General features: G+C 39.8%; 1 protein-coding gene across 5 annotated transcripts in view; it reads left to right on the top strand.

The window, feature by feature from the left end:
* Window positions 1–19,595, top strand: part of PATJ (PATJ, crumbs cell polarity complex component) — a 356,852-nt gene that overhangs the window by 54,318 nt on the left and 282,939 nt on the right. For 4 of the 5 annotated variants that reach the window (XM_021096561.1, XM_021096558.1, XM_021096557.1 and 1 more), the window contains exons 12-14: window positions 2,357–2,500; window positions 6,777–6,853; window positions 8,844–8,900. In XM_021096561.1, the coding sequence (XP_020952220.1) occupies window positions 2,357–2,500; window positions 6,777–6,853; window positions 8,844–8,900 (278 nt within the window). The remainder of the gene's footprint in view (window positions 1–2,356; window positions 2,501–6,776; window positions 6,854–8,843; window positions 8,901–19,595) is intronic. The other variant, XM_021096559.1, reaches the window with a different exon arrangement.

Here is a 19,595-nt window from a genome sequence, read left to right as displayed (position 1 = left end):
ATGGTAACTTCTTTTTTTTAATTTTATTTTCCCACTGTACAGCAAGAGGATCAAGTTATCCTTACATGTATACGTTACAATTACATTTTTTTCCCCACCCTTTGTTCTGTTGCAATATGAGTATCTAGACATAGTTCTCAATGCTACTCAGCAGGATCTCCTTGTAAATCTATTCTAAGTTGTATCTGATAACCCCAACCTCCCGATCCCTCCCACTCCCTCCCTCTTCCATCAGGCAGCCACAAGTCTATTCTCCAAGTCCATGATTTTCTTTTCTGAGGAGATGTTCATTTGTGCTCATGACAACACTGGATCCTTAACCCACTGAGTGAGGCCAGGGATCGAACCTGCAACCTCATGGTTCCTAGTTGGATTTGTTTCCCTATTCTCCCCCTAGCCTAGGAACTTCCAAATGCCATGGGAGTGGCCCTAAAATGCAAATATTAGATTCCAGTTATAAGTGATATCATATGGTATTTGTCTTTGTCTTTCTGACTCATTTCACTGAGTATGAGAGTCTCTAGTTCCATTCATGTTGCTGCAAATGGCATTATGTCGTTCTTTTTTATGGCTGAGTAGTATTCCATTGTGTATATATACCACATCTTCCTAATCCAATCCTCTGTCAATGGACATTTGGGTTGTTTCCATGTCCTGGCTATTGTGAATAGTGCTGCAGTGAACATGCAGGTGCACGTGTCTCTTTTAAGTAGAGTTTTGTCCGGATATATGCCCAAGAGTGGGATTGCGGGGTCATATGGAAGTTCTATGTATAGACTTCTAACGTGTCTCCAAACTGTTCTCCATAGTGGCTGTACCAGTTTACATTCCCACCAACAGTGCAGGAGGGTTCCCTTTTCTCCATAGCCCCTCCAGCACTTGTTTCAAATATCTTTTCTAGTTTCTTTCTTTACTTCCTTTCCCTCTCCATCCGAAACCTCATAAAATTAAGATCATTGATTTTATGCATTGCATTTATTGCATGTATTATGCTTCTTTGGTTTCTTAGCCTAAGAGAATACACAGCTCCTGCCTCCATGACATAGACTTTTTTTTTTTTTTTTGGTTTGTTTTTTTTGGGTCCATACCCATGGCACATGGAGATTCCCAGGCCAGGGGTCAAATTGGAGCTATAGCTGCCAGCCTATGCCACAGCAACATGGGTTCCGAGCTGCGTCTTCAACCCTCACCACAGCTCATGGCAATGCCAGATCTTCAACCCACTGGGCAAGGCCAGGGATCAAACCCGTTGTCTTCATGGATTCTATTTGGGTTCGTTAACTGCTGAGCCATGATGGGATCTCCAACATAGACTTTTTGAAGGGATTTGTCTGTTTGTCATTAGAATGCTGTATTCAGAAGTTGATTGTTTCCTCGTGGTGTCATTTAACTTGTTCCTCTGTCCACTATTTTCTTAGGAGCCAGGAGCTAGAGCTAAAGCCTATATTCAGGTTCAATACCTTATCAGTCACATGTGGCTATTTAAAAATAACCTAGGGCGTTCCTGATGTGCAGTGGAAATGAACTTGACTAGTATCCACGAGGATGCAGATTTGATCCCTGACCTCGATCAAGGATACGGCGTTGCCATGAGCTATGGTGTAGGTCACACATGTGGCTCAGACACCACACTGCTGTGGCTGTGGCGTAGGCCAGCAGCTGTAGCTCCTATTCTCCCCCTAGCCTAGGAACTTCCAAATGCCATGGGAGTGGCCCTAAAATGCAAAAAAAAAATTAACAAAAATAACTTAAAGTGATTCTTGTTCAACCTTTCTTCTGTGTAGGAGATATATAGTGACTAGCATGCTTGAGATTGCAAGCTTACTGAGCTAGTTTAGCTAAGGAAGAAACCTCTGCAAGCAGGGGAATTCTCTCCCTTTTCCTTCCCATGCACAAGGTTACTTAATGTAGAGTTGTTAAACTCATGATGATGTCATGTCAGAACCTAGGATTGCCCAGAACAGTGGGACTGGCTTCTTCTGCCTATCTGGCTCCCTGCCCATGACCACAGCGAGATCACATGACCCCAATATTCTTCTCCATCATCCCCCCACCGCAGCCCTCCCCTCCCGCCAAGGCCTTATTGAAAAGCACTGACTCCTGCTTTGTCATCGACTTTACCTTGCCTTTCTCTTCCCATTGCCTAGTTCTTTATTCTATTAAATACCAATACATAATTATTCTTTTAAGGAATTGAGAGGTTATCACACATAGCATTTTAAGTAAAGAAATCATATATGTAAGTTACCTGAGATGCTTGTAATGAGGTTGTAAAATCGAAGAACAGGGATGGAATAAGCTTACTTAAATGTGGTCTTCATCTTTGAGTGATTCAAGCTGGCAATTCTTATTTTAGGAACTGTGGTAGAACCACTGAAAACACCAGCCCTCTTTCTGACTGGAGCAGTGGAAACAGAAACTAATTTGGATGAAGATGAGGAAACTGAAGAAAGAATAGATAATCTAAAAAATGACAACATACAAGCCTTAGAAAAACTGGGTAGGCACAAAGCATTCAATTCAAAGCTGTCAAAGTAATTTGACTTTCTCATTTGTTAACCATTTTCTCTTTTTATAGTTAATATAATGTGAGGAATTTTAGAGGCATTTTTGGAGCTATAAAATAGGATATATATATATACATTTTTTTTGCATGGAACTGATTTTATTTATTTATTTATTTTATTTTTGCTTTTTAGGGCCACACCTGTGGCATATGGAAATTCCCAGGCTAGAGGTCTAATCGGACCTACAGCTGCCAACCTACACCACAGCCACAGCAACACCAGATCGAAGCCATGTATGTGACCTACACCACAGCTCATGACAACACTGGATCCTTAACCCACTGAGTGAGGCCAGGGATCGAACCTGCAACCTCATGGTTCCTAGTTGGATTTGTTTCCGCTAAGCCATGACGGGAACTCTTAAAATAGGATATTCTTAATATCAACATCTTATCATTTGTGGCAGTTGAGCACTATGCATATTATTGTCTAATCTTTGTTTATTTGCTTTTGTAGGATGGGAATTTTTTAATCTTGTCAGCATTTTAAATTACTGCATACTTTAGCTTGTATATTATCATTGATATAGACATGTTGCTATCTATACAAATAGTATTTCCTTTTCACCATAACAGTGTTTCATCAGATTGCCAGGTTGCTATATATTTATCCTTTATTTTTTTAAATTGATATGCAGCTTTGTCCTTGTGCTTTGATCTTTGATACCATGGCTGCTGTAGATGACTCAGTTCTATAAGCATGTTGAGTAAAAATCTCATACAGTTCCCTGTACAAAGACACTCAGGAAAGCCTTGCCATTTGAATGAAATGGACAGAATACTTAAACTTCATCACTGTTCAGAGACTTTTTTTTTTGCTTTTTTAAGGGCTGCACCTGTGGCATTTGGAGGTTCCTAGGCTAGGGGTAGAATCAGAGCTACAGCTGCTGGCCTACACCATAGCCACAGCAATGCTGGATCCAAGCTGTGTCTACAACCTACACCACAGCTCAGGGCAACACCGGATCTCCCCGACCCACTGGGGAAGGCCAAGGATCAGTCCTGCATCCTCACGGATATTAGTCAGGTTGGTTTCCTCTGTGCCACAACGGGAACTCCCTGTCTAGAGACTTTTTGGCTTATGGCTTTGGGGATTATCTTCTCTCTGGAAAGAATGGCCTGAAGAAAGGAGTAAACCCCTCATTCAAATTTAAAAATTTCCTATAGTTTGGAAACTTACCTTTTTTTTTTTTTTTTTTTGACACACTTATATTGAAGTTAATTTTTGCTTTTTAAATTTAAGTGAACCCAGATTGATTTAGAGTGACCTCTCAGGTGAAAATCAAATACATTCTAAAGTCAAAAATATTTTTAGAGGAATTCCCATCATGGCTCAGGGGTAATGAACCTGACTAAGGTCTGTGAGGATGCAGGTTCGATCCCTGGTCTCACTCAGCGGGTTGAGTATCTGGCATTGCCCTGAGCTGTGGTGCAGGTTGCAGATTTGACTTCAATCCTGAGTTGCTGTGGCTGTAGCATAGGCTAGTGGCTGTAGCATAGGCTAGTGGCTGTAGCACAGGCTAGCAGCTGCAGCTCTGATTCAACCCCTAGCCTGGGAACTTCCATATTCCATGGGTGCAGCCATTAAAAAAAAAAAAAAATTTAGAAATATCTGCTCTTTTTGGATCAACATCACTACTTTTTTTTTTTTCATGAGTATGTATAATTTTAGCTTGAGAGACCACATTCTTCCAACTGTTATGAAGTTAGCTCTTTTTTGCTGTAGAGGTGGAATAGTTTCCCCCTCTTCTCCTTTAGGTTCTTTAGCTGGTCTAACAATTAAATTGACGTAAGACAGATTAACACAAGAGAAAAACAAAGTTTCTATGTATAGGAGTCCCATAAAAATATGAGATCCAAGGGCAGGTTGGGCAGTTGAGGTTTCTGTGCCATCCCGAGCTAAGGAATGGGATAGGGGAGGAGAGTAACTGACAAGATGATAAGAAGAGCAGATGTTTGCAGATAGGTCTCTCAAATAAAGCTATCATCATTACCTTTGATGATAGCTCTTTTTCTGGTACAGGGCCCCTATCTAAATTCTTTAAGGTAGTTAATGGAGAGGCAAAAGTTATCCTGACCCTGCTGAGTCTTGATTGCCTTCATCTCAAAATAATCCACATGCCAAAGTGGCAGTATTTGGGAATAGCATATTCTGCTCCCCTTCATACTACTGCATAATTGTTTCAGATCATCATACTACTCCCACCCCACCCCCACCTGTTTTTAAAAATCATTTTGTGTAGCCCAGGATTTTTTTGAGCTGCTGAAAACAAATTACTCTCTTTCCTCTGGTACTTAGGCCTTCGTGCTGTGTTTCAAAACTCATGATTGTCTGCTCTCCTTGTATGACTAAAGGGTGAAAATATAGTCAAAAGAATTGTAGGCGAAATGTCAACATTATTGTATAAAATATCTTTAAATATTATGTTTTACGCTTAGAATTCAACTAATGCGTTGCAAATTTTGTTCAAGTTAGCCTACCACAGAAGAAACTGCTGCCTGCAAGAAATTTAATAGAACTCTTAATGTAATTTCTTATGGAAATGTTAACAGAGTAGGCACAAAGGTGCAGAGTCCACATGAATGATACTGTTTGTAATAGGATCTTTAGTTAGTTATCTTTGAAATGTAATCTAGCATATCAGTTAATATAGTTACTTCATGGATATTCTTTTGTAAATCTGGTAATTTAAATTCTTTAGTGTTCATTAGTCTTAGTCTCTGCTTTTTGAGGTTAGCCTGTTTTAGTTAATGATTTGTATTATGTAATTAAGTATTATGTGCATCCAAGATTAGCTGTCTGTGCTGAAGGCTGAAAAAGCTGATATTGCAAGTTATGTTTGATTTTAGGCAGATGGTTATGTCAGTTGTGATAAGTGTTCTGTGACTTGTCTAATCTTGTGACAAAATTGAGTTTTTCTTAAACTTAAAGAAAAGTAGAAATTTATTTTCTGCTACTACATGGTTATAAATTAAAATTATAGTTTTAGTCTTGACTTTTATCTATTAGGCATTATTCAGACTACAAACTGCACTGAGCTTCTGGCTAAGATCATGTGAAAGGCAGGGAGGACACTTAAAATCTGCCTTAGCTCTTTAAAAATCATCTAACCAGTGCAAAAAAGGCAATATTACCCTTAAATAAGAAAACCATAAAGCTATAATAACAAAGTAGCCACAAAAGCCCAAAGTAAAACCAAAGTTTCTGTTATAGTAAGGCTTATGCAGCTTATTGGTTGAATTAAACCAGGTAAGCTTTTATGTGTGCCCAAGTGAAAAATTTGATTGGATCGTGTTGATAGTAAAGATATCTTTTTTTTTCTTTTTCTTTTTTTAGGGCCCCACTTGAGACACATGGAGGTTCCCAGGCCAGGGGTCTAATCAGAGTTACAGCTGCCCCTCTACACCACAGCCACAGCAACAGCGCAGGATCCGAGCTGCATCTGCAACCTATACCACAGCTCACAACAACGCCAGATCCCTAACCCACTCATTGAGGCCAGAGATCAAACCTGCAACTTCATGATTCCTAGTCAGATTCAGTTTACAACAGGAACTCCAATAGTAAAGATACCTTGATAAATTTTTACTTTTCCTATAGGTGAGTGGAAGGTACTACTCTGGAGTGATCACCCAAATCCTTGTTTCCTAACACAGCATAAAGCAAAGCCAGGTGCATTTTACTTGTAAACCACAGAATGTATGTAAACTGAAATTCAAATTTCCTTTAATAGTCATAATTCCCTCTTCCCTTTAAAATATTTCTTAACAGCAAAAGCGCCATCATAATTTGGTCACAGCCTGTCTTTACATCTTGCATTAGTTTTATAAGTCACCTCTGGGAGTTCCCATTGTGGCACAGCAGAAACGAATCTGACTAGTAACCATGAGGTTGTGGGTTTGATCCCTGGCATCACTCTGGGTTAAGGATCTGGTGTTGCTGTGGCTGTGGTGTAGGCCAGCAGCGTTAGCTCCAATTCCACCCCTAGCCTGGGAACCTCCATATACTGTAGGTACGGCCCTAAAAAATGAAACAAAAAAAATCGTATAAAATCATTTCTGATTTGCTTTAGTTAATAGACCTAAGTTAATGCCTATTTCTTTTTATTCATTTCTCTTTTACTTATGAAAACTGTGCTGTTATGAAAGAATTATTTAGTAGTTTGGTGTGTTTGGCTCACAGTATCTTCCAACATTTTTTTTAATCCAGAAAAAGTCCCAGACTCTCTAGAAAATGAGCTGAAATCCAGATGGGAAAACCTATTGGGCCCTGATTATGAAGTAATGGTATGTTAAATCTTCTAATAAAAAACACTCACGTCTCATTTCATGTCTAGCTCCTAATGCTACAACTGAAAAAAATGGGAGAGTCAAGGAATAGCCAGCCTGCCTTTATTTTTTCCTCCTGCCTTTCTTCCTCATTGGAACCATTAATTGATTTTTTTTTTTTCCTTTTCATTTTAACCTGCAAGAGCAGTTAAGGACTGCACACAAGTTTCAGTTACAATTATCAGCCACTCAGTTCATGTTGAAATCATTTCAGTCAACGATAGGCAGAAAAATGTTCGGGGAGAGAGAGAGCTTGCCTTTAAATTTATAACCTGTATCAGCTGCTTAAAATTGCTGGCATTTTTATGATTGCTTTTATGATCTGTTTGTTTTATCGTACACTGAAAGGGCCGTGGATATTAGTCCTATGTTTCACAAGGAATCTTACAGTTTTATGAGAAAAATGTAAGAATGATTATCAAATATATTTGGGAGAAAAGGAAGTAATTTAGGTTAGGTATAAGTTTATAGTGCCAGTGGTCCATTAGACTTCCTTTCACCTGTTATTAGATTCATTGAGTAAGGGATTGATTACATTTCCCCGTATGAATCCACATGAAAGCAGAAAGCCGCGCTTAGAAAAGCCTCTACAGTGTTCACTAAATGCATTAGTAATAAAGTATTCTATTAAATTTCTATTGTCATTCACATTTTCTTACATATGTTTGTCATTAGTACTCATTGGCTGGTTGGAGATTTTTTTTTTCTTCTTCTTGGTTCAAAGTGTACAGCCACTATTATCAGACATTTTTCAGTGTCATGAAGATGAGTCAAAACAGTCCATACTCTCTCTTCTTAGTTTTGTACTTGCACGTCAGTCCTCATGAACTGCTCGCTCTTAACTTCGTAGATTTTGAAGCTGTTTTGTCACTAGGCTGTCATGCAGCATATGACCTTTTCTACTCACCTAAGTAGTTGATGTTTGAAATAGTTGGTGTACCAGTTTTTGAAATGGTTAGTTTTGCGTTGAGCTCTTTTGTTAAAAATGTTTCCTCTTTATAACTACCCTTCCAAAATTTATTTATCACATGGTGAGGTTGTAACAGAGGAGCTACAAAGAGGAGAAGGAATTTGAAGTTGGAAATTTAAAGTGACAGTTTTGTTCATTCATTAAGACCTGTAGCATGTTCTGAGGGAAGAGGAGCCAAAAAGAGAAGCCAGGCATGTGTACATACATGCATGCATGCACTCGTGTTTCTCTATTTTCTTCCAGAATCTACTTACCTGAAGTGCAGTACCTTCAGAAGCTTTAGTTGGGTCATTGTTTAACTTATCCCCTCCCTGCAGATACACCATATTTTATTAACAACTTACAGATGCAGATCATTTGTAAAGTATTTTGCTTGCAAGGAATTCATTTCTGTGGATGTCTACCATTGAAGTTCAGAACAATAGTTTTAGGCCAGGATTAAAGATTTTCAGTATTCCATCAGCTTCCCACCAGTCCAGGTCTTTCTGTTTATGTCCTTGCCAGATCTTTTTCCTGGGGAAATGGTTTGAGCACGCCATGGAAAGTCAGATGCTTCAGATTTTCCAAACTTGTCTGATTTTATTGACCTTGCAAACTTTGTTTCAAGGCTTGAGTTTAGAAGTAAAAATGAACATGCTCTTGGTTTTGTCAAAAGAATACAATTTTTATGGCTTTAATATAATGGAAGATTATATTAAAATTTTAGGGATCATGGGTTTTTAAAAATAGTACATTTGCCCATCACCTTCTAGTTCAGCTTTTGAATAATTTATGAAAAAAGATTGCTGTGGAGAACAATGACGACAACAAAGTAAATATGCTCTGAAATTTAACATTAGTGTTAAGGATTTCAGAAAAGAAATTAGATGGAGTTATCAATATATGGTTTTATACAGATTTTTTAATTTCAGAAAGCCTAGGAAGAAATAGAGTTAATGCTTTTACAAATATTGGAAGTACTTTTTCTTGTGAATTTAGGTTGCTACTTTGGACACACAGATTGCAGATGATGCTGAGTTACAGAAGTATTCAAAGGTAAGCATTATTTTTTATTATTTATTCATTAATTTTTGACCTTTTAGGGCCGCACCCACAGCATATGGAGGTTCCCAGGCTAGGGGTCAAATCGGAGCCACAGCTGCCAGCCTACACCACAGTAACAGCAACGCAGAATCTGAACCTCTTGGTTCCTAGTCAAATTTGTTTCTGCTGCGCCAAGATGGGAACTCAAGCATTATTTTTTAAATTGTTGCCAGTTTTTTGTTGTTTGAAAAACTTTCTCTAAGTTCTTGTTGAAGAAATGAGATTAGTGCTGTGATCTGACGTTTCCATGATTTAGTTTTAGAACTTTTCTAGAAATGTAGTAGGTTCTCACTTATGACAAGTGATGGTTAGATATGCCTGGGGAAAATGTGGGTCATCGTGTCCTTTCCAGAAACCAAAATTCCCGGTTTGACTGCTTTGCCCACCTTCAAGATCGTATGCAGAGCGGCTTTGTGCCCAGTGTGTTAGCTTTTCAGCTATCGAAAGTCCTTTTAAAATGTTTCCTAAAATTCAAGATCAAGATGTAGACTTAGAAACGAACCTACCTACAGAACAGAAACAGATGCACAGACATAGAGAACAGACTTGTGGTTTCCATGGGGGGAGCAGGGAGGGAGTGGGAGGGACTGGGAGTTTGGGGTTAGTAGATGCAAACTATTACATTTAGAACGGATAAACAACAAGGTCCTGTGGTACAGCACAGGGAATGATATCCAATCTCATGGGCTAGACCACGATGGAAAATAATATAAACAAAAAGATTGTATGTATGGCCAAGTACAGCATTGGCACGACATGGTGAATCAACTATACTTTAATAATAATAATAAAAAAAAGAAATGGTAATTGTGTGAGTGATGGAGATGACAGCTAAGTCTGTGGTGGTAATCATTTTGCAGTATGTAAGTGCAGCATATCAAGTGCACACCTTAAACTAACACAATGTTCTATGTCTATATCTTTGATATAGCCTTAAAAAAATCCTCCCAGTCCAGATGCCTAAGGACAAAAAAAAAAAAAAAAAAGTGGTTTTATCTTCTGAGATAGGTAATGCTTTTTCTTGGACTTAGAAAATTTGGTAGTTAGACCTTAATTTCTAAAGGCAAGATTGTCAAAGGTAACTTTTACAGGTGTTCCTAACATTTTTAGTGTCCTCTCACTACAAATTAATTTTATAGTCCTTACTCTGGATCATCAGAGGCCAGGGGAATTGAACCTTAGGGAAGCCTTCCAGGTGGCTTTCTCCACAAAGGATGTGAAAGGAAAGGTGTTTTTTTTGTTGTTGTTGTTGTCTGAGTAGTTTCAAACATTATACTCTCATCCTACCTGGGATGTATGAGCTGAGTCCAGCTTAAACTCTGCTGTCACATGCAGCATTCAGAATGAGTTTTCTGTGTCCCAAGTGGGTTTTGTAAGAAGTCATCTCCGTAGATAGTTTTACCATTTCCTTCCTTGAGTATTTGTGATGAACAGTTTCCTTCTAAAATTGTGTTGCTTTCAAAGCTGATGCTGTGGAGAGCGTTTCTTTCCTTGTAAGCAAGCCTGCATTTGGAGTCACTTCCTTGCTGTGCTGTGTGGCCAGCTGACCAGGCTTTCCTCAGATGTGCGATATTTAAGAACACGACACAACTCGTACTGAATTTTAAATTATTTACAAAATCATCTTTAGGTTAGATTAGTCACTCATTATGAGTTTCATCTAAATTGGTCGAGAGGGATTTAACTCAAAATAAGAGTAAGAAATATAGATACCTCACTAAACTTCATGTGTTGTTAATTATTGCAGTATAGTTTGCTGGTGATATGGACTGTGTAGGAATTCCACTTTACTAAATTTCTTGTGCCTTATCTGCTACTACAGCCTGTCTATTGAGTTCTTAATTTTACTTGTTCTATTTTTCTCTTCTAGTCTTTCTAGATTATAATTCTCTTGGAAGAATTCTAATTTTTTAAAAAAAATCTGTATTTGTCATCTTTTCTTGAACATATGAAGGACTTTATATAATTAATTCCAATATCTAGATAACTATGGATGTGTCTCTATGGTTTGATGTTTTCTCTTGTTATGGTTATTTGGTTGTATGTCTCAGCATGGCATAATTTGACTGAATGTTTCATATTATGAGTGTCAACTACAAAAGTCTTCAGGCAGTGTTATCTACATTCAGAGGAGTCAGTCTTCCTTCTAAAAAGAAGATAGAGGGAGTTCTCATTGTGGCTCAGCAATAACAAACCCTACTAGTATTCATGAGGATGTGGGCTCAATCCCTGGCCTCGCTCAGTGGGTTAAAGATCTGGCGTCACCGTGAGCTTTGGTGTAGGTTGCAGACGTGGCTCGGATCCTGCGTTGCTGTGGCTGTGGTGTAGGCCAGCAGCTGCAGCTCCAGTTTGACCCCTAACCGGTGGGTGGTCATCTCAGAGGTAAGCCAAAGGTATAGTTCAGGTAAGATTCAGACTCTCCCCAGTTGCTTTTGCTTCTCATACATAGCCTTCCAAGTATTCCAGTGAGTCTGGAGTGTTTACCAGTCCCCTCTTCCTGGTGGGACCTGAACTCCAGTTCTCCTTCAGTGCTTTAGGACTGTAGAAATCTTTTCTTTGCTCTTCCAAGGTTTCCTGATTCGCTTTTAGCCTCCCTGCCCATTAGAACTCAAGAGAGTCCTTGGAGGGAAACATGCCCTAACTGAGGCTCTGTTCATTGTGCAGTTCAGCTTTAGTTGTTGACCTCCCATATGCAAAGCCATAAGATCCTATGTCATCATCGTCATATTCTATAGTAAGAAAAATGGACTGTAACTGCACTTTGAACATCTTAAAGAAGGTCATTGTCTTTCTCCAGGCAGAAGATGTTCTCTCACCTTCATTACCTAGTTCCTTGCTCCAGTCATATGAACTTTATCTTTTTCCTGAACAGCAGCTATGTGTTGTATATATTTGTACTCAGTTACTCTGGTATAATGGCTTGGAAGGACTGAGTTGAACTGTTCATTCATTCAATCATCAGGTGTTTATTGATATTTACTCAGTGCCAAGTTCTTTACTGGGTGCTGGGATTTCAGAAGAGAACAGGAAAAAAAAGAAAATCCTGGCCTTGTAGAGCTTATATTTTAGTAGAGGGAGATAGATAATATGTAATAAGTTATATAGTATGGGTGATATGTGCCACGCATGGAAGATGAATAAGGAACTTGGGAGAGAATGTGGATTTTCCATTTTAGGTAGTTTATCCAGGTAAAAAAGCCTCATTAAGAAGGTGACATTTGGGGAAATACTTTCGTAGGTGAAATAAGCAGCCTAACTTTTCTTCTACATAATATGAAAAGTGATACCTATGTTGTAGAAGGTTAAATATAAGTATAATAAATATATGCCCCAATTAAAATATTGGCCAACACATAAGAACCATTCAGTTAATGGTGGTTTTGTTTCCCAGTTGTATGTTTCTAGTACTTTTAGTCTCTGACCTTTTAAAGACTCTTTCAAAAAAAAAAAGAGAGCTATTTTAAAACATTTAATTATTTAATTCAAATTTCGTTGTAGCAAGAACTTTTTTTTATTTTTTACTCTAGAAGAAAGAGTCATCCATACTTGCACTGTTCCCTTTTTGTATTTAGCTGTTACCCCTGTATATGTTTATATGCTTGTAGTTGGTAAACCCATCCTTTTGTATAATGTCAGAGAAGGGATGTGTGCCTTTTCTGTGTAACATTATCACACATGTTTACTTTTTTGTGCATTGATTTCTTAATTATGTCTGTCCACATTAATTATTCTGATCAGTTGGAATTTTTCTTAAAATGGGAATTTTACTTCTTAATTCAGTAGTTTCTAATTTCTCCCTACAGTGCGTAAAAGGATGCTGGCCTACCCAAACCCATTTCACACATGAGGACCCTAAAGTTTGCCTTGGTTGAATGAATCACCTCCAGTTGCACAGCTAGATAATACCAGAGGCAGCTTGCAGCATAGAGAGCATTCTTTCATTCCTGAAGTATTTACTGAGCTGCTACTCTGTGCAGACACTGTGCTCCCATGCGTGGGAAGCAAGTAGAAAGGGTCCTCACCCTCCTAGAGCCTGAGTTCTGGGCAGGATAATGGACGAGTAGAGCATAACCTAAGAAGATAATGATAAATTCTAAGAGGTGTTGCAAAGAAGCCACTGTAAGAAGTGATGAGGATTCAAGAGGCAGAAATGGGGTGTGTGGGCCAGAAATTCCCGGGCATGTTCATTGCCTGGGACATCTGGTATGGTCTTATGGCTTAGCCTCATCTTCCTAGAAAAGGAAGCTCTACAACAAAGCAGCACTGGGATTCCCTCCCGCCTGTCAGGAAACACAGCAGCGCCTGGCTTTCTCATGGGCTGGAGACCCCTAGGTCATCATAAATTAACTTCTGAAGAGCTAGAAGGACAAACTATAATGACAGAAAAAACAGTAACTATGCTAGAAGAACCAGGCCCCCAAAACAAAGTAGCTGTTCTTAGAGAAGAGTTAATAGTGTTTGAATTGATCTGAGCTCCAAATTCCAATTTTAGATTATAAAAATTAGATCCTAAGATGGTAGAAAGTTTTCTGCTAACTTAAAAGCTTTGTGGAGTGAGGCAAGGCATAGAATTAAATAAGTTTTCCTGGAATAATAAAAGCACACTAAATTATTAAAAAAAAAGAAAAGAAAAAGGCAGAAACAGGGTGATGAGAGCCACTTTAAGAGAGAGCTGGGGAAAGCCTTTCCGAGTTCACTCTTGAAGGATCCGAACGTGGCGAACAGCCGGTGCAGGTGGGAAAAAGCTGGGCTGTAGAAGGAATAGAAGTTGGTTGTTTTGTGGTGTCTCAGTCAAACTGAATGAAGAGTTGTTAGGTGAGGAGGCCCAGGTGCTGTGGGGCCTTGAGATCCACACTGATAAGCCTGGGCTTAATTCTCAGGAGGTAACACCAGTGAGGGTTCTTTTTTTTTTTTTTTTTTTTCTTTCGTCTTTTTGCTATTTCTTGGGCCGCTCCCGCAGCATATGGAGGTTCCCAGACTAGGGGTCGAATCGGAGCTGTAGCCACTGGCCTATGCCAGAGCCACAGCAACGCGGGATCCGAGCCGCGTCTGCAACCTACACCACAGCTCACGGCAACGCCGGATGGTTAACCCACTGAGCAAGGGCAGGGACTGAACCCGCAACCTCATGGTTCCTAGTCGGATTCGTTAACCACTGCACCACGACGGGAACTCCACCAGTGAGGGTTCTAAGCGGAGTAGTGTCATGCTCTGTGGTCGAGGCTGTAGGTTTTTCCTCTGTCCTAGCAACTTTCTGATTAGGAAGATCATGTTTCTTGGCTATAGCTGGTGTTCTTAAGGGTTTAGCTTCTTTAGTTGGTCGCTCTGGTTACCACCTCATAGCTTCTCTTAAAGGGATGCTGATTCAAGAAGCATCTTCCTGTATGACAGGAGGATGTTAATAAGATTTTCTTTTGAGGTGGATGGCGTTATAGGGAAAGAGAGAGGGGAAAGCAATTTGCAGTGGTTTGAGCATTAGCTGCACTGCTTCTAGGAAGCTGTTAATCATGACACGAGAACAGTTTTCCCGCATCTGGGGAGACTCGCACTTTTAGGGATGGCTTTCTTGGCAAGTGTTTACTGTTAAGATAATCACAGCACTATGAGGGAGACGCATTATCCTTATGCCAGTGACCCTTCTGCCGGCCATGAGTTGTAATGCGAAGTGAGCATTAGTAATTCCTAACATCCGTGGCGTGGGAATCAAACAGACCAGGTCCTTTTTTCTGGTTTTGACAAGACAGACTGACAAATTTCGCTTTACTCCCTTCCTGAGTTACATTGTCTGAGACAGAGGGCATTAAAATGGGTGTGTCCCCCTCACTCTGCACAAATAGAATTGTGAAGGCAGTGGGATGTCCTGGGCCCCTCTCAGCAACCAGGGTCAGGGCTTTGCTTTAAAGGCATTTTCTCCATTATTTCTCATAGTCACTCTATTGGTCAGGGCTGTTTCTTCCTTTCCATTTTTAACATGTGGAAGCTAAGTATCAGGTAGGTAAAATGACTTGCCTAACACAGTACACAGCTAGGAAGTGGCAACATTTAGGAAACAGTCAGAAGTATCTGGCTCCTGAGTCTGTGTCAGTCTTTATTCTTTCCCTTTTGAATAGAAAATATATGGACAAGAAAAATATTAAAAGTTAAAGAAAGAAGGACTGCATAAAATGTTTCCCTCTCATCCCAGTCCCATTGTTCTCCTCATCAGAAGCAACCAACCACTCTTAACAATGCTTAGGCATGTAATTTTACACTTTTCTGGTCTCTTTTGGAGCAGAGAGCCTGACACAGAATCAAATACCTGTTGTGACAATGGTTATCTACTAGGGCAGGTGGCTTATTGGAAACATCAGAGGAGCTTTTTCAAAATACATATAACCTATTTTGTTCCTCCTGACCAATATTCTGATTTGGTAGGTTTGGGAGGAGGTCCCTAAAGGAAGGTCTGATTCCTTCCTTCCCTTGCTTCATTGAGAATTACTGTTGAGGTGTTGCTGAAATGCCTTATACATACAGTTGACCCCTGAACAACACAGGTTTGAACTACATGAGAACCAACCACTCTTAACAATGCTTAGGCATGTGATTTTACACTTTTCTGGTCTCTTTTGGAGCAGAGAACCTGACACAGAATCAAATACCTGTTGTGACAATGGTTATCTACTAGGGCAGGTGGCTTATTGGAAACATCAGAGGAGCTTTTTCAAAATACATATAACCTATTTTGTTCCTCCTGACCAATATTCTGATTTGGTAGGTTTGGGAGGAGGTCCCTAAAGGAAGGTCTGATTCCTTCCTTCCCTTGCTTCATTGAGAATTATTGTTGAGGTGTTGCTGAAATGCCTTATACATACAGTTGACCCCTGAACAACACAGGTTTGAACTACATGAGTGCACTTATATGTGACTTTTTTCAATCGTCAATACCACATACTATACCATCCTTGGACACAGAGGAACCTCAGATATGGAGGGCTGACTGTACGTTATACACAGATATTTGACTTTATGGAGGCTCATTGCCTCCAACCCTGAATTCTAAATGGTCAACTCTATTCAAGGAAGGAGGTGTAACTTCCTCAGGCCAGATGAAGGAGGCTTATTGGGTGGATGAAGAATGAGTTTGGAGAAATAAGAACAATGGATATTCCAGGTGGAATAGATACCATGAGCAAAAGTAGAGAAAGAGTCGTAAGTGCAAAGTGTTAGATTAGGTATCAAAAACTCAAATACCACACGGGCCGGACAGGCAACATAATTGATTCCTAAGATGAAAAATGGCAACTGACATATGACCTTCATGTTAAGTAGCTGAAGAGACCCTTCAGTATATTTCTGTATCCCAGAGTATGTAATATATATTTTTTGAACATTCAGAATTAAAATTTTAGATGGATAAGAAAAACTAATATAAATTAAGCTGACTGTCCTGCATAACCTCTGTGAGAGCATAACCAACTTTAGAGAGCCCTTGTGCTGTGTTTCACTAGGAGTTTAAAAGCTATAGCCTCATTCTTGGTTTGTTTTTTATTTGTGGTAAATTTAGCAACTCTTTTCCTCCAATCTTTGAACATAAATGGTTACTTAATATCCTGTGTGTGTGTGTGTGTGTGTGTATGTGAGAGAAAGAGAGAGAGAGATAAACAGTTATAAGAGCCAATTAGAGTTCCTTCTGTTCTAAGTTCTGCTTTTTTGGAAGCATCCTTCCCCATCCCACTGACATAGCTGTCCCTCTCAGAAGCGCCCCCCACCCCGCAACATCTTTTCTATCCCCCCCTTGAGCATTTTGATATCTTATTTTAGAGACCTAAAAGTGAAACTTCTAGTGAAATGAATGAGCTGCAGTTTATTTCCTGACAGATCTTTCCACTCATAGGTTGAAGGCCTCTAGCTTTCTCGATCTCATTTGATCCTTATCATTTTAGCACTGACAGTAAATCACGCAGTGGTCACACTTTCATTGGATGCATTTCCTTGTATCCTTTACTTGCCATATCAGGATCATGAAAATCCTGCTATTCATGAACTTTAAATCAGACCCCCTGCAGAGCGCACTGAATAAGCATCAAAAAGCGTAATGTGCAGTGTGCGTGAAGGCATCAGTCATCTGTCTGTTGCACTCACTCCTGTCATTTTAGCACTTACTGCTCTCTAAGAATGCAGAATAGGGAAGGGGTGGACAGCTGAAAGAGACAGATGAAATGGTTGATTTGTTTGGTTGCTAAATGCAGCTGGGATAGGTAATTAAACAGTTCTGCCCCCACAGGGAAGCCTGCAGCCATGTAACATGAAGTCTCAGAAACACAGCTGTACTCAGATTTAGATTCAGAACTATATTAGGTGGGCCTCTTTCAGATTGACAGATTTCTGTAAACATCATTTCTGGTTTATTTGTGTAGTGTGATTGAAGATGGAGCACGTGTGTTCCACTCACAGCATTAAGTTTCTAGGGAGCATGTGTGGTGTTTATAGATATCTGGGGGAATAGCCTAGAAGGGCACAGCTCTGTATCTGGTGAGCCCCTGCTGCAACTCAGTGCTCCAGCCTGTTCCTGAAGTCACCTGTTCCACGGTGTGGGCATGGGAGGCAACCATGTGAACAGAGCATGACTAGTGAGTGTCTGGAAGGGGAGATAGGAGTCCGTTCCCTCCTAAATCCTTTTACTTTTTGTAGGGGCATGTTATTATATAAGTAGCAGTGATCTCTCTTTGTTTATAGTAATGTCTGTCTTAATTTGGGCATTTATTTCTATGCAGAAATTGCTACCACTTATCTACTCAGTCGCTCAAACCAAAAATTTAGTAATTGCTGTTCTCACTCACCCCTCACAAGCAGTCTGCCAGCAGACTCTCTGTAGGGCTGACTCATTCTTGCCCTTCATGTCTCACCTTAAATGTCCCCATTTCTGTGAAACTTACTCTAGGCAATTTTTCAAATGTTCTCCACCAGTCGTGTCTGATATCCTGACCCTGATTAACATCTTCATAGCATTTATCACACTAATTTGGGGTCTTTCATTTGTTTGCTGGTGCTTTGTTTATTGGCCTGCTTGTTTTGCTTGCTCTGCTTGCTCTCTTGTTTATATTGTCTGTCTTCCACACTAGATGTTAGTTCCAGAGAGTAAGAGATTCTTTTGCTCATCCCATAGTTCCAGCCCAAAGCTCAAATTCTTTTACATAGTTTACACCCTATAAATATGTCCTAGATATCATGTCCAAACTAGATTGTGGATCTCTGGTATGCTGGTAAATATCTAGCTCTCAGGGGAAAAAAAGGGGGGGGGCAACCTTAATTTGCAGCATTTACCACTATTTGTGGTGTAAACAGTTCTGCCGTGGCAGATTGCAAGCTACCAACATGACATCATTGAACATCCAGTTAGGTAGCAATTCACCATAGCATTTCACTGTTCCAAGTTTCTCTGTGGGAGCCAGGCTGTTTGATGACCTGACCTAGCACTAAACAAATCAACCATTTCATCTGTCTTTTTAAGTTGTTCACCTCTTTGGATTCCTTTCATTCTTAGAGAGTATTTCAACCATGCCTATATAACAGATAGGACTGACTTCAAGAGCATAGATAACATGAGGTCAAAGTAATTGGGAAGTGATAGATTTTGAGCACTTACTAAATTTGTTTTTAACATTTAAAAAAAGTGTACTATTGCAGTTTTGTGTGTCGCAGTGGTTATCCTTAACCACTGGCTTGCAAAATTCCTGAAAATTGAACCGTCTTCTCTTATGAGCAGATTTCAGCATACTGTTGGGGATGACCTATGGGTGGACCTACTGACCACTCTCTGCCCTAGTGTTTGGCTTATAAACAAAGGAGGGAAGAGAGTTGGCGGAGATGGATGGGCAGCTTGTTATTACAGAAACATTTCCTTGAGAGTTTTAATTTACCTTTTAGTGCTAAAAAAATGATCCTAACGTAGCTTGATGTACAGAAGTTGGTACCATGACTAGAAAGAATGTGATGGCAGCAGTGAGAAATACGTCACAGAGAGGGAACAAGAGTGAAAACAGTTTTACCCTTCCATGTAGAGTGCTAGAACATCTTATTGCCAGAGATGGCTGTAGGCCCTGAAGTGGTTGGTGCTCAAGAGCACTTAATTTTCAGAAAATTAGCCCAAGGCCAGGAGTCCCTCATGCCTGTTTTAAGCCAGTCAGCTGGACTGCTTGCCACTTCACATTTGTCTTTGTGTCTGGAGTGGGACAGAAATGAGCCCCAGATGGTGTCTGCAGCAAGGCTTGTGGAACTCTGGGGACTCAGAGCAGATTTCTAGGGGGAGGTGGCAAGCTCTGAGGTTAGGGATCATGGAGAAAAGGAGATAGGAGGGGAAAAGCCATGTTGTGGATGCATTGCCATCTTGTGTGGGGTTTTCTTCTTAGCAACTGTGTATTTAGAGGTGAGCCTGGAATTTTAGATAAACAGACTATTGATATAGGAAATATAAATCATGATTAGTACCATTTATCATATTTGAGTTTATACGGCCACAGTGAGAAATCATTAGCTCCATCTTTGAAAGTTAAGGGAATGGAGTTTGGTGAATGTCTTTGACCTTTATAGCCAACAACACTAAGATACTCATCTTTTTACCTTGACATTGTCTGGAGTTCCATAATGCTTGGCTCGTATCTGAACATG

This window comes from Sus scrofa, chromosome 6 (genome assembly GCF_000003025.6).
Source record: "Sus scrofa isolate TJ Tabasco breed Duroc chromosome 6, Sscrofa11.1, whole genome shotgun sequence".
Classification (NCBI taxonomy): Eukaryota; Metazoa; Chordata; class Mammalia; order Artiodactyla; family Suidae; genus Sus; species Sus scrofa.
The sequence above is the reverse complement of the archived record's forward strand: the minus strand, read 5'-3'. Positions and strand labels throughout refer to the sequence as shown.